The sequence below is a fragment of the Solanum dulcamara genome, chromosome 9, assembly GCF_947179165.1.
Source record: "Solanum dulcamara chromosome 9, daSolDulc1.2, whole genome shotgun sequence".
Taxonomy (NCBI): domain Eukaryota; kingdom Viridiplantae; phylum Streptophyta; class Magnoliopsida; order Solanales; family Solanaceae; genus Solanum; species Solanum dulcamara.
In genome coordinates, this window is record NC_077245.1 from 20694536 (window position 1) to 20710798 (window position 16263).

Genomic DNA, 16263 nt, shown 5'->3' on the forward strand with positions numbered 1-16263 from the left:
GGAAGAAAGCCAAGGAAAAGGGTATGGCCGACGTTTTGTCCATGGTTGCCAGCATGGTGAAATTTCTTAGCGAGATTTGGTGAGCTTTTAACAGTGATGAACGAGGAACAAAGGAGGTTGGGGTGAGATCCGGTGTGGTTGAGTTTGTTGATTCGACAACATTTTTCGGAGGTGAGGCCGGCAGTGAGAACAAAGGGAGCTAAAACATTTTGAGAGAAAAGAATAGATGGAACAGGTGGCTGAAACAAGACAAAGTGGCACCCACTTATTTTTCCTTCTTCATTTTGTTGTTATTTACGCGCTTACAAATTTTTTAGTTGCCACGTCAGCCTCTAAGGATATTTAATTCCTTTGTAAGTTGTTTAAGGGGGGTAAAGTTACAGCACTAAAGTAAGTTTTGGGGAGCAATTTTATGTACTTTCTCAAAAAAGAACTAGAATGACATAATTAAAATTTAATCCATAACCTACGATTTAGACTAATGCCTTGTTTCAAATGAACTAGAATTTCCCAGCTTCATCAAATTTAGTTTACACTCACTAATCTTACTGATATTTAGCCCACCTAGACAGGATCAAATCTAAGGTTTCTGGACGATTTGCATAGCTTTTGTATTTCTTGATATCCAGTAGAATCATCAACCGCTTACACCAAGCCACAATATATTTACAATTGAAACATATCAACTTAACAAAAAAGTAAAAATAAATAAAGAAATAACGGACACTTTTCTCTCCAAATGCAGTTCAAAATAGTGTCAGTCATCTGCCAAACGCTCCATAATCTTCTTCATCCCCTGGCTCTGCCTTATTATCTGATTTCATTGCAAAATGTTTGGTCTTGCAATCACTAACTAATATGTTATACATTAATGAAATAGCATTACATATGTGGAAAATTATAAGAGCTTTTCAATGTAAAACAAGGATCAGCTGAAGATAAATGTGCTGATTGGCACCTGATACTCCCCCAAAGCACAAGAAACTTCAGCTTCTAATCATCGACACCATTACGCTTACGGCTTACCTATACAGTCTAAAGTCCAACTAAATCACAAAAAGCCCCAAAAATGATATATGCAAGCTCAGCAGGTATCTACACAATTCTTACAATGTTTGTGCTTGAAATAGAGTTTTATAATGCTAAATTGATAGGAAAAAAAACAAACTATACAACAACATATAACTGAAATGACTTGTGAAGAAAAAACGTTTGCATCAATAGAAGTGTTTCTTAACTAAAAGATATGCTATGTTTTGGCAAAACGTAATAATACAACAAAATGTGACAGTTTATCATGTTAAAATCATCAACAAAAACTAAATCATATAACAGCATATAAGCTGTATTACTTAGGAAGAAAAAGCTTTTGCATCAATAAATGTGATTCTTAACAAAAAGATATGCGATGTTTTGGCAAAACGTAATAATACAACAATATGTGACAGCATCCTTAAGATTTCAACACTGAAAATAGAGGTGAAGAACTCAAGAGTGTCAACGAATTCGCTTCTACAGTATTTTATGTGACCAATGTAACAACTCTGTAGTACCTAACTAGCATGAATGATACTTTTGACACACAGAAAGATCAGATTTTAAGGATTCATCTAACAGGTAAACACTGGTATGTTTGTGATTTATGAGACCAAGACAATCAGTCTTCAACCACCAAGGACTGATCATTACATTACACTGGGGCATTCAGGATTGTAAATGAGAAAGTATGGGGTGATTTTAAATAGAAAAGACCGATCATCAAAAGTCGGCAGTTTCACTGACACTTTCTTTGGTTGGTTGTCACGTATTGTTTCATAATGTATCGTATCGTATTATATTGTGTTGTGTTGTATTGTATTGTATCATACTGTATTGTTTTAATGAATACAATGTTGGGATAGATTGTATCGTTCTCCGTCGTTACATAATGTCACACATCCATGATTTGAATGAAGAACTTACAAGAAAAATAGGATACGGAATAGAGCTACTATGAAAAGGTAGGGTAAAAGATAAAATATAATTATTAAATAATAAATAAAGACAAAATGAGAAGAAAATATTAAGGTAACGATGCAATCACACCAAATCGGTCGTTACATAAAATGGGTCTTTTCGTCGTTACCTAACAATGGATTTAAACAATACGATACAATAAAATTTAAGTAACAATCAAAACAAATATTGTATTTAAACTAACAATACAATACAACAGGTAACAACCATCCAAACAAGGTGCGACTCTCTCACAGCACCAGAGAGAATAATTTGACACATAAAAAATTATTCTTCATGAATTTCAAGAAAACAGAGCTGCATACAAAATGGATACTTAGATAGAAAGAGTAAACTTTTAAGATAGATTAGGGTATTTGTGATGGTTATATGGATACTTACATTGAAAGAATAAACTTTTTAAAGGCTAGGCTATTTGGGGTGGTTAATGTTATAGATATGGGCATAAAAAGAACTAATGTCAATTGTATGAAGTTCCATTCTAAGATTACTTAAGAGTGGCAGAGGAGATAATCTAAAGTCACTAGAACAAGCAATCAATATATACCTTTTTTTATAAGGAACACCCCGTGTATACAACAACTATATATGAACCCTACACCTCAAAACCCAGTCTGTTGCCCAAATTCTCAAAACATCTATTCTTCAACTCCAGCTCGCTATAACACCTTTTTTTTACCCCAAGAGCTCTCTCAGCCTTTCACTAGGTTGTCAAAGATTGAGTTCCTTGGATTTACTAGGAAGGATATCTAAGCTTGGTGATATAAGGTGGAACAATTTTTCTCGATGAAGTTCGCCCTCATCTGAAGGTGATAGTGGTATCCGTACACTTCGATGATATTGCTCTTCCAGTGGCATCAGACCTTCATGAGGAGTAGACCACATCTTCCGCCTCCTACTTGGGAGGAGTATATTTTTGCTTTGGCTAATCGATTTGGGGGTTAATATGATGATCCCATATGTGAGCTTGTTTCATGAAACAAACTGGGGGAGTGATTGGATTTCAGGAATCCTTTGATAGAGCCATGACTAGGATTAATATGGATCCTAACCATGCTATCAACATATTTTTAAATGGATTGAAGCCAGAATTTAGTGGTGTTGTATGAATTCATAGACCTTATTTCTTTGCCAGAATCAATATTTCTTGAGCAATCGAAAGATATGAAGAGTTCTACATCATTTCCTAACTCCAATAATAACAGATCTACTACCTTTCTATGCTCAGGTTAAACCACTGACCACGCCAACTATCATTTGTCCAAGCCTACTCAACTTACCTTGGATGACAAAATCAAGAGAAAAGTTTGAGTTCCACTGAGTTGAGTGAAAAGAGAGTCAAGGAGTTATGTAATATATGTGATGAGAAATATCAACCTGAACATGCGTACAAGGCCAAGGCACAGTTGTTCTTATTGGAATTGGAAGAGGTAGCAGAGGAAGTAGTGGAGGGAGAACAGGTTAATTTGGAATGGATGGCAAAGGCGTGTGAAATCTCTATTGATGCTCTTAATAGGGCAAAGGTTATACAACACGGAGGGTTACTGGTTATTGCCAAAGGAGACCTTTCAACATCTTAATTGATATTGGCTCCACTCACAACTTCCTTTATAGTGCTTAAGTATCTAGGATGGGCCGGAAGGTGGACCCTTGTGAGCTCCTTGATGAAGCTTGGCACATGGGAATTCAGTGCCAGTATTAGGAATGTGCTAGGGACTAGAATGATTACTGCAATGCATTGCATTTAATGTTGACTTCCTCTTTTTACCCTTATGTATCTGTGACATGGTTTTCGAAGTGTAGTGGCTATTTGACTTGGGGGACATCGTGCTTAACTTTAAGAAGTTGACTATGTTGTTTGAGCATCAAGGAAAACTTATATCACTAAAGGGTGTGATACTTAAAATGAAGATGGTTGACACTGTCAGGGTCAACCATGGCAATGCTCAACTGTGAAAGAGTAAAGAGGAGAAGAGTGAGGAGGACCAAGGAAAAACCCAGTAGTGGTATTGAAGGAATATGAGGAGGTATTCATTGAACCAAAAGAATTGCCTCCCTTTATACGGCAATTTGATCATATCACATTGAAGGAAAGGTCCAACCAAATCAATACAAGGCCTGATACAACACAGTTTGTAACACATTTGCTTTTCTAGTGGTGTTGGTAGGCAAGAAATATGCCAGCTAAAGACTGTGAATTACAGGACTCTAAATCATATTACTATCAGAGTCAAGTATCACATATCCATCATTTAAGAGTTGTTGGATGAATTGGGATGTTTATATGAGTATTCAAAGATAGAACTCAGGATTGGCTATCATCAAATCATAATGACACCAACTGATGTCCACAAAACTGACTTTAGGACACATATGAATATTTAGCCATGCGTTTTGACCTAACTAGTGCTCCTTCTATCTTCCAGATCTTAATGAACCATGTCTTCAAGGAGAGTTGGAGGAAATTCATCTTGATCTTTTTTGATGACATTTTGATCTTCAATAAGAACTTGGAGGAGGAGAATGTTAAACATTTGAGGGTTACTTTCATGCCAAAAGATCTAAGAGTCATTTTTCTAGAGCAAGCATTGAATTAGGTCATTGCATCTTAGGTCAAAGAGGTTTCTACTAACCCTAAAAAAGTTCAGATAGTTCAGCAACGGCCCATGCCTGCCAACACCAAACAGTTGAGGGGATTATTAAGGTTGGTCGGGCACTACAAGAGGTTCATAGAAGGATGTAGACAGATTAACAAACCCCTAATTGATTTGCTGAAGAAGATGGGTTCAATTGGACTGAGAGATCAACTGCAACTTTTCAAACTTTAAAGAAGGCTTTAAATTCAGCTTCAGTATTGACTTTACCTGATTTTTTTCCTTGGTTTTCACTATGGAGACAGATGCATATGATGTAGGTATTTGGACAGTACCAATACAAAAAGGGCAATCAATTGCTTATTTAAGCAAGGACATATCTTCTCAACACCAAGTTGTGCATGTGCATGACAAAGAACTGTTAGCTCTAATAATGTCTATGACAAGGTGGGGTTAGTAATTGGTAGGCAGACACTTCATTGTCAAGACTGATCAAAAGGGTCTAAAATTCCTATTAGAACTGAAATTGCACAAATGAAGCACAACTAAAATGGGTGACTAAGTTGATGCAATATGATTCTGAGATTTGAGTATAAGAAGGGGAAGGAGAACAAAGCTGCAAATGCCTTCTCCAAAGTTCTCAGCTGCACTTACATTGTCCACAGTGAGGACAAATCTACTGCAGGCCATAATGGATAGCTGAAATACAAATATAAAACTGGTCAAGTAATTCATAAGTTAGATGCCCTCAAGGAGGATATCAAAGGTTATACCCTTGTCAGCAAGAAGGGAAAATGGAAATTTGGTGGTGGGTCTACCTTATCTTTAAGGATGGAAATATTGAAGTTGTTGCATGACTCTGTAGTTGGTGGTCATTTTGGGATTGATCACACCTACAAGAAAGTGGTTGCTTTTCTTTTTTTTACTGTAAAGGTCTTAAAGAAGATGCAGTGAACTATGTGAAGAAGTGTGATGTGTTCCAGAAAAGTAAATATGATCATTCTGCCTATCATGGGTTATTACATCCTCTGCAGATTCCATTACTAGCTTGGAATAGCATTAGTAAGGATTTCATTGAAGGGTTGCCTACATCAGAAGGAAAGTTAAATGGGTAGTGGTGGATAGATGAACTAAACATGCATACTTCCTAGCACTGTCACTCACACCCTTGTTCTGCTTGTTGTGGATATTGTCAGGATATTCATTCAGCATATCTTCAAACTTCATGTGATGCCTGAGGATATTGTAAGTGATAGGAATCCAATTTTCACTCATAAACTATGGCAAGAACTATTTACCATACAAGGAGCTACCCTGAACACATCCACTGCATCCTAATGTTATTAACAGGTATTTGGAGACCTACTTAATATATTAGTGCTCTGACTCACCTTCAGTTTGGGCACTCTATTTGAGTTTGTAGAATGGTAGTATAATACCACCTCCCATCCAAACCACTCCTAAGGAAGATTTGTATGGCCAACCCCCTCCCCCGCATTTACCTTATGTTCAAGGTGACTGAAGTGAGTGAAATAGAAGAAGTTTTTAACTTGTAATTATCATGGAATTCAAATTGCCGTTAAGTTTCAATGTTTCATCTATCCAGATCTCAGCACAAAATGGTAGACCAAGCCCACTAGCTGAGATCAGATAAGCAGTTTTCAAGGTGGAAGATTCGGTCTATCTTAAGATCCAACCATACAGACAACTGATTTTGTCTAGCAAGCATTTCTCTAAACTTTCTTCCAAATACTATGGCACCTATCAAATTGTTCCGAAGATGAGAAATGCGGCTTATAAGCTCTGCTTACCAGAACAATTAGTATTACATCCTACCTTAAAGGGAATTGTTTTGGGCTCTATAGGTGGGCAAAAAATTAAACCCTCTGGCCCAAAAAACTTTTTCCTCAAGAGCCTTTTGTATCTCAAAATTTTCAGAACATAACATCAGCAAATCTGCACAAGGGAGAGATCGACAATTGCATGGAACTGGAGGGCACAATCCATTGCAGTAAAAAGGATCAAAGCATAATTCTGACAATAGAACTGGAAAATTCTCATGCCACCTCAATGCCTTTGATTGCAAGTGACGAGGCAGACTACACGGGGGAGATTTTGGCCACACAATTGCTGAACTGTGATGAACCCACTCCAATTCAATCCGACTCAAGTGAATCCAGTAGGGAGGTTGAGGCCAGATCAACGGAATGGGTGCAAAGCAACATCATCAAGCTTAGCAAAGAATTTGGGGTACTGTTTAATGGTTGTCAAAAAGAAGCAGAAGCTTTGTTTATGAAATTAGACCAAAGAAGGGGATTAGAAAAGACTCTAGCTATAACAATCAAGCCAGACAACCCCATTCAACAAGTCCCAAAGGAAGTCAGGAATCTAATTTTTGAAATTAGATAGAAAGATGGGGACCCAAGTAGTGAATCAAGAAGCGGGGGGAAGACCACAACCACAATGCAATCATGAAGGTGAAAATCTTAACATGGAATGGAAGGGGGTTGAACAATGAGGATAAAAGGAGACGAATAAAATCCTTAGTTCATCAGTGAGGAGCGGACATCTATGTATTCGTAGAAACTAAATTATGGGGGATAGTGGAAGAATATTTTCAGCAACTTTGGGGAAACAGATGGGTTGGAGGGGTATGGATGGACTCCATTGGTCGAAGTGGTGGAATCATTGTACTATGGGACAAGAGGGAATGGAAAGGGGAGCTCATCGACAACGGCAATCAGATGCTCACTTGTAAACTATCTGGGATCAGCCAAGACTTGACTTGGTATCTTACTGTTGTATATGCAGAGTGTAACAGAAAAGAAAGAGAAGAATTGTGGTGGGAGCTCTCAGCTATTAGAGGATTATGTGAAGGGCCCTGGGTGATCTGTGGGGACTTTAATGTATCTAGATTTCCCTCTTAAAGGACAAACTGTAACAGAATAAACAGAGCCATGGCGAATTTCAACCAACTCTTTGCGGAGGAAGTTATACATGGAGGAGAGGTCAAAATCACAATTGTGCAACAAGAATAGATAGATTCTTGTTCTCTTCCCAACGGAATGGGAGTTTCTCCAAGATTTCAACCAATGCATAAATGATCTTGAGTTACTGGAGCCTCCTCTTTCCGGAGGAAATTATACATGGAGGAGAGGTCAAAATCACAATTGTGCAACAAGAATAGATAGATTCTTGTTCTCTTCCCAATGGGATGAGAGTTTCTACACAATCAGCCAAAGTGTTCTCCCACAACTTGGCTCGAACCATAACCCCATCCTACTATCCTATGGTGATTGGAAACATAGGAAATCATATTTCAAATTTGAAAATTGGTGGCTTAAGGAGGAAGGATTCATAGACAAGGTGAAAGAATGGTGGAGCAGCTTCAATGCCATTGGCAGCCCTGATTTTCAATTGGTTTCTAAGCTTAGTCAATTGAAAGTCAAGCTCAAAGAATGGAGCAAAGCCAACAAGAATAACTGGAACGAAAGGAAAGGTCAGATTCTATTACAAGTGGGAAATCTGGAATCCATTCAGGATATCAGACTTTTGACAGATGATGAACAACAACAACAACAACATACCCAGTAAAATCCCACAAGTGGGGTCTGGGGAGGGTAGGATGTACGCACACCTTACCACTAACTCATGGAGATAGAGAGGTTGTTTCCGAAAGACCCTCGGCTCAAAAGTCAAAGCCCCAAGTAAGAGAGAAAAACAATATATATATAGCATAATGGAAAAAAAAAAAAAAAAAAAAAACTGATGCAAATTTTACAAGACAAGAACAATAACGATAGCAAAGTAATGTGATAATTAAAGGCAATAACAACACAACTATAATGGCACGCCTAGACCTACGACCAATCCTAAACCGACACAAGGCAAGACCCTATTCTATCCCTACTAGCCTTCTATCCTAATCCGCGACCTCCACTCATTTCTATTTAAGGTCATGTCCTCGGTGATATGGAGTAGCACCATATCTTGTCTAATCACCTCTTCTCAATACTTTTTCCATCTACCCCTACCCCTCAGCATAACCCTCAAATCCAACCGCTAACACCTCCCCTCCTCTACAGATGTCCAAACCATCTCAGTCTCGCTTCTCTCATCTTGTCTGCCACAGAGGTCACTCCCACCTTCTCCTGAATAACCTCATTCTTAATCTTATCACTCCTAGTGTGTCCACACATCCATCTCAGTATCCTCATCTCCGCAACATGCATTTTTTGAACATGAGAGTTCTTTAATGGCCAGCACTCCACTTCGTATAACAATGCCAGTCTAACCACTATTCTGTAGAACTTAACTTGTTTAAGTGGTACCTATTTATCACACAGGACTCCAGAGGCAAGCCTCCATTTCATCCACGCTGCTCCAATGCAATGTGTGACATCCTCGTCGATGTTCCCACTGCTCTAGATGATGGATCCAAGGTATTTAAAGCTTTCTGTCTTAGGGATAGGTTGAGTGGCAAGCCTCACTTCCATGCCCTTTTCATCCATCGCAACACTGAATTTGCACTCCAAAGTATTCAGTTTTGGCCCTGCTTAATCTGAACTCTTTGGACTCCAGAGTTTGTCTCCAAACCTCCAACCTATCATTAACTTTGTCCCGAGTCTCATCATCATCATCAACAACAACAACAACCCAGTGAAATCCCACATCGTGGGGCCTGGGGAGGGTAAAGTGTACGCAGACCTGACTCCTACCAATGTAGGACGGCTGTTTCCGAAAGACCCTTGGCTCAATAAAAGCATAGAAAAAGGTCAGACAAGAATATTAAAAGTAGATAAGTAGATAACGAAAGCGGTCCAAACAATAGTATAATCAAAGCACAAAAAACAGTAGATATTATTAGATAATAACATAAATACCATAAATAACATAAATCAGAGTACAAGAAATCATAGTGCGTTAATACGCCTACGAATAAGGGGGAATAATGCCACTATGTACTAGCCTTTTACCCTAATGTGTGTCCTCCACACCTTTCTATCTAAGGTCATGTCCTCGGTAAGTCGTAAATGCGTCATGTCCTGTCTGATCACCTCTCCCCAATATTTCTTCGGCCTACCCCTACCTCTTCTGAAACCATTCATGGCCAACCTCTCACATCTCCGCAATCAAAACTATATCGTTCGCAAATTGCACACACTATGGAACCTCCTCCTGAATAGACCGTACCAACTCATCCATCACCAAGGAAAAAAGAAAAGGGCTCAGTACAGATCCTTGATATAGTCCCATCTCAATAGGAAAATGCTCTGAGTCACCTCCCACCGTCCTAACCCGAGTCTTGGCTCCATCATACATGTCATTTATCGCCCTAATATACACCATCGAGACACCTTTAGCCTCCAAACACCTCCAAAGAACATCCATCAAAGCTTTGTCATATGCTTTTTCAAGATCAATGCACCATATGAAAATCCCTTTTTCTTTCTATAAATTTCTCCACCCGTCTCTACATAAGATGGATGGCTTTAGTAGTCGACTGCCCCAGCATGAATCCGAACTGATTCTCTAAGATTGACACTCCTCTCCTCACCCTCAACTCCACCACTCTCTCTCATATCTTCATAGTGTGGCTTAGCAATTTGATACCCCTATAATTATTACAGTTTTTGATATATCAACCTTGTTCTTGTACAATGGAACCCTAGTACTCCGCCTCCATTCATCAGGCATTTTAGCTGTCTTCAAAATAACATTAAACAACCTAGTTAACCTCTCTAAACCTGCCTTGTCAATGCTCTTCCAAAAGTCCACAAGAATCTCATCGGGCCCAATCACTCTCCCCCTTCTCATCCTGCTAATAGAACGTCTAACCTCCTTAACCCTAAAACACCTGCAGTATCCAAAGTCTCAAAGACTATAAGAGTGCGCCAAATCACCCTGTGGAACACCACCTAAAATTCTCCTGGACACTTTCCAGCATATAACAAATTGCATAGGATCCGTGTTGCACTCCTATACAGCTCCAACTTCTCTCGTCCCATAGTATTATCTCCCCACCACTACTGCCACTAGATTGTAATTCAGCCAGCCAATCCATCTAGTTCCACACCTTTAGCAAAAAGCTAGATGTCCATTCCTCAATTTTGGTCTCTTGAAGGCATACAGTATCTCCCACCTGCAATAAGCTAGATGTCCATTCCTCAATATTGGTTTCTAGAAGGAATACTATATCAGCTTTTCACTTGCGAATTAAAGATTTCAGAGTTTCCTTTTTATTGCTTTCATTTAACCCCGCACATTCCAAATGAGCATCTGTAGCTTCATTTAGAATAAGATTTGAAAAACCTACCCTTTTCAGTGTTATCACCACCTCTTTCAGAGTTTAACCCCATCATAATTGACCAAGAACTTTAGTTTCTCCAACTCTATATCCTTATTTGATCTCTTTTTTCTTTTTTTGTTTGCATGTTGATTTTTTTGCCGTAGTTGCACCTGTCGTCTTTGCTTCATACAATGGATAATGTCCAGAAATTCATTCTCAAAGTGAGACATGTTGACACCGGAAAACTTACATGCCTTTATCATCAAAGCGAGACATGTTGACACCGGAAAACTTACATGCCTTTATCATTACAATTTTGGTCAACCTCAAAGTCACTATCACATGGGTTTTGAATTGTGTGAGAGTTCGAACCTACTTGATTTCATGGGAGAGAGAAGTACTAGAGTGAGAGAAGAAGTCGGAGTTAGGTTGACTAACCAGTGGTCTCTCTGGTGCTGGAATCACACTTCTGAATAGTGTTTGCAACACAATTTCAAGGTCCACCTCATCATCTACATCGGAATGGTCATTGCATTTAGTCTCAGCTGAGAGAATTGCTGGAGAGGCACTGATTTTGTGCAGGGAATTAATTTCATCAGATAGCAGGTCGGGTCTAGCATCTGATATAAGAATGGAGTAGGCACAAGGATCTAGATTTAAAAAGGCCCACCTTTCTCCGATAGGTTTTAGCTTTTTTTTTTCTTTTGGTCTTTATTCTTTGGGACTAGCCACCAATAACATGAGATTTATCATGATAGATCTTAAGGGTCATAACAGTAAAACACATGCATCCGGTTATAAATACATACATATGCAACAAAATTCACTCAATGCAGCAACATCGATTCACCATTCCTCTGGGTAGAGAACCTTCATTTGAAGGATACCTGTTCACCCGAAACATCTCAACATGCAAGTTTAACAAAATAGCCCACCTCGTGCTCAAGAAGATCTGTAAATCATCCAACTCGTGATAGATGATGAACAACTGTAGAAAATTCAATTGGCTATGGAGTTTGAAGAGGTGTCCAGAAATGAGGAAATTGCCTGGAGACAGAGATCCAAGGTACAGTGGGTCAAAAATGGTGACAAAAACACAAAGTACTTCCACATGATAGCTAATGCTCACAGAACATTCAATTCCATTGACATCCTCAAAGTTGAGGGGACTGAAGTTACTGATCCTGAAGAAATAAAAAATTCCATAGTGAGCTTCTATTAGAAACTCTACAAGGAATCTGAGAATTGGAGACCTGATTTCACCCTCCAAGGGAGCACCAGGATCTCCACAGAAGAGCAGATGTGGCTGGAAAGACAATTTGAAGAGGATGAAATATTAGAGGGCTTAAACAGTATTACCATTGACAAGGCCCCAGGCACCGATGGATTCCCAATGTCATTCTTCATTGCTTTCTGGGAAATGTTGAAGTTAGATATACTACTCACCCTACAGAATTTCCATTCGCGATAGATTTTTGAGAAGAGCTTCAATGCCACATTTGTAGCTCTTATCCAAAAAAGGTGGGTTCAACTGATGTGAGAGACTTCAGACCAATAAGTCTCATCACTGGAATGTACAAGATCATTGCAAAAGTACTAGCTGAAAGGTTAAAGAGAGTGATAGATAAGCTAACAAACCCTCATCAAATGGCCTTTATTAAAGGAAGGCAAATCATGGATACAGCTTTGGTGGCAAGTGAGTGTGTAGACACTAGATTGACAGGCTCAGAACCAGGGGTGATGTGCAAATTAGACATGGAAAAGGCATTTGACCACATCAACTGGAAGTTCTTACTCAGCATCCTCACTCAACATCCTCAGACAAATGGGTTTTGGAAAAAGATGGGTAAACTAGATAAGTTTTTGCATTAAAACCACCAAGTTCTCAATTCTGGTAAATGGAGAACCAGTTGGGTTTTTTTTAGCAGAAAAAGGGCTAAGACAAGGGGATCTGATCCCCTTTTCTATTCATCATAGCCATGGAAGGCCTCAATAGCATGATGAAGATTGCAATACAAAGGAGATGGCTAAAAGGCTTTAGAGTAGGGAGCAGGACAGAGGAAGTGCTAGAGATATGTCATCTACTTTATGCAGATGACACAATAGTTTTTTGTGATGCTACTAGTGAGCAAATCAGTTTTTTGAGACTAGTGCTAGTCATCTTTGAAGCAATTTCAGGCTTGAAGATAAACTGGAGAAAAAGTTCCTATCAATGTAGTAATTCAGATTCAGGTTCTAGCTAACATTTTAAGATGTGGAGTGGGAAAACTGCCTACTGTTTACCTGGGACTTCCATTAGGTTCTAAACATAAAGCATTAGAGATTTGGGACAACATCATTGAGAAGACAGAAAAGAAGCTTGCTATGTGGAAGGCACAATATCTATCTTTAGGAGGAAGCTAATCAACTCTGTGCTAGACTCATTACCAGCATATGTGATGTCTCTCTTTCCTATGCCTCCTAAAGTACTCAAAGTTCTAGATAAATTGAGAAGAAACTTCTTATGGCATGGTAAAAAAGAGCATAGAGGTTTCAATCTGGTGAAATGGAACACAGTGCAACAGAGTAAGGAGCATGGAGGTATGGGGGTCAGAAACCTGAAGCTACAAAACAGTAGTCTGCTGAAGAAATGGTTGTGGAGATATGCTGAAGATAGACCAGCCCTGTGGAAGAATGCAATACAACAGAAGTATGGAAAAAATGGGCAGTGGTGCACTGATGAGTCCACTGACACCTATGGTGTTGGACTATGGAGGACAATCAGGTCTTTTCTGGACCAACCTGGGAAGGACATTACTTTCCAAGTTGGTAATGGACAAAAATTCTTCTTCTGAAAGGATGACTGGGATGGTCAGGGCACTCCGCAAGAGGCTTTCCCCAGCCTCTTCAACATCATCACCAACCAGAATAGTACAATAGAGAACATCTGGACAGCTCAAGGATGGAACCTAATTTTTAGAAGGTTTTTGAACGATTGGGAGGTTGAAAGAGTGGCTGCACTACTTGGCAGAATAGGAACCTTCACAGGGACTACCAAAGAGCCTGATATCATCAAGTGGAGTCACAACACTGATGGCAAATTGTCAGTCAGCAAAGTCTACAAAAGGGGCCTTCTAGAGATGACAGGAAGAGATAGAGGACCTTGGAGAGCTACTTGGAGAAGCATGGTACCTACTAAGGTAAAATGTTTCTCCTGGCTGGTAGTAAGAAAGGCATGTCTCACCCATGAGGCATTACAGAAAAGGAAATTTCATTTAGCTTCCATATGCCCTCTTTGTATGGAAGCCAATGAAACAAACAGCCACCTTTTCCTCCATTGCAAGTTAACTTCCCAAGTCTGGTCCCTATTCATTACCTTGGCTGGGGAAAGCTAGACAATGTCAGAGCACACTGCTGATCTATTGAGCAGCTGGATTAGAAGTGGAGGGAGCAAAAGTCAGAAGAAATGGTGGAAAACTATCCCAGCTTGCATATAGTGGACATATGGAAGGAAAGGAATGAGAAAATTTTCAAAGGAAGATCAAACTCCATTCAAAATATCAAAGGGAAATGTATTTCTACTTTATGTTTCTGGTGTAAAGAGCAATGTATAGTAAATGAAATACAGATAGTGGATTTCCTAGGCCTTTTGTAATTAGCTATCTATGTAAGCACACTTTTGGAGGTGGCCAACATAGCCTTAATGCTGAAGAATACACGTTACCAGTTTCAAAAAAAAAATCCTACCTTCTATGTGTTTTTGTTCAAACCCTGTAATGAAGTCCCCAAATAAGATAGTGTATTCTCCAATATCGAATTTATCCAGTCCTTACTGTCCTCGTCCGGCTAAAGAGCTAGTCAGAAGGATGATGCAGAAAGGGAATAGGCCAGTGACTCTGTTTCTGGTTCAGCGGGAACAGCTTCTTGAACATCAACCAAACATGGGAGGATGCAAATGTTGTGTAGGTTTCTTTCTCCCTCGAGGATAAAGGAAGTTTTTTAGGGGGATGTTTGATATGATCCAGCTTATAGTACCATCAATTGCGAAAGTAATAAGGACTAAGAAGTTGTTAGACATAGTTAAGAAGTAAACCTACCAGATGAGTCCACCTATTTTTTAAGTTATGCTTAACACTTTGGTTATGATTGTACGCCTATGGAGTAGTCTGAAGTATATGGATGAGTATTGTGCTCATTTGAGCTTATGAAATAAGATGATACTTAGCTTTATAGATTTCTTTCAAATCTTTAGCTTAAATCAGTTTACTTGTTCAAGTTTACATCATATCCTTTTAACCAAAGCATACAAACGAGAATATTATCAATTAAAGTATTTTGTGGTAAAACAACTTAATAACTACAAGGGAGATCTTAGTAGCTCAGTTGATCACCTTGTTGGTGAGGGTTCATTTCCCACCTTGTAATTCCCTACCCACAATTTATTTATTTGAAAAAAAAAAAACTGAATAACTGTAAAGATTGCAAAACAACAATAAGAAAAAAAATAGTTGTGAAGCTGTAGAATCTCATACTAGAAAAGGTTTTACCACTGGGAAGAAGAAGATTGTGAGTCCATGTTGTTGTAGAATTGAGTCAACCGCCGTCGATTTTCAGGTTTCGGCTTGACGGGTTTCTTCCGCAAACCAAAGATTTCTTGGACCAAAGGTACATGAACCAGCACTAATTTCCAAGCTAAAAACCAACCTGCACAACCAATCTCAGAATCAAATTGTTATTCTTATTAATGAACCAAATTCCAGATTCTTACAATAATATACAGACCTAATAGAAGCAAGGAGAAGACGAAGACGACAGCAAGAAGGGGACGAAAGAGGAATAAACTGAGAAATTCCCACGATGATACGGCGGCATTCAGCTCATAAGAAGATGATTCCATGATTCAACTGAGGATGGAATTTAATTCGAAAATATTTTCGTTCAAGGGACGACGGAAGGGTAAATTATACTTCTACCGCTAAATTTTATCAACAAGTCATGTTGCTCCCTATAATTTGTTTGTTTGCTTTAGGTACTTGGTAGGATTATCAACTTAGAAACCATGATTTAAAATTATTACTTTGAGTAATTTTATTTAGATATGTAATTTTAGTTACAAAGTCATATTTGTTTTATAATTATGAATCATAATTCGTGAAAATCATCAAAAAGTAATAATCAAATATGGGTTGAGTGGGTCTGTTTGAATTGATTTAAAAATTGGTCAAATCAATTTTTAAGTTATTTTTTAATTTTTGAAAGTATTTGACGAATCAAAAAAGTGTTTAAAATAAGTTAATATTTAAAAAAAAAGTTGAAAGTTGAAAGTGTTAGAAGAAATTACAGAGAAATTCTAAAGTTTTGAGGCGTGACAGATCACTATATTTC

The 16263-nt window shown here is 38.6% G+C and overlaps 1 protein-coding gene across 1 annotated transcript; it reads right to left on the minus strand.

The window, feature by feature from the left end:
- Positions 1–624: 624 nt before the first annotated feature.
- Positions 625–15881, minus strand: LOC129902946 (uncharacterized). Its single transcript, XM_055978393.1, has 3 exons — positions 15661–15881; positions 15426–15582; positions 625–1035 (listed from the first exon to the last, which is right to left on the minus strand). Coding segments are annotated over exons 1-3 (273 nt in total). The 5' UTR covers positions 15776–15881; the 3' UTR covers positions 625–1034.
- Between the last annotated feature and the right edge of the window lie 382 nt (positions 15882–16263).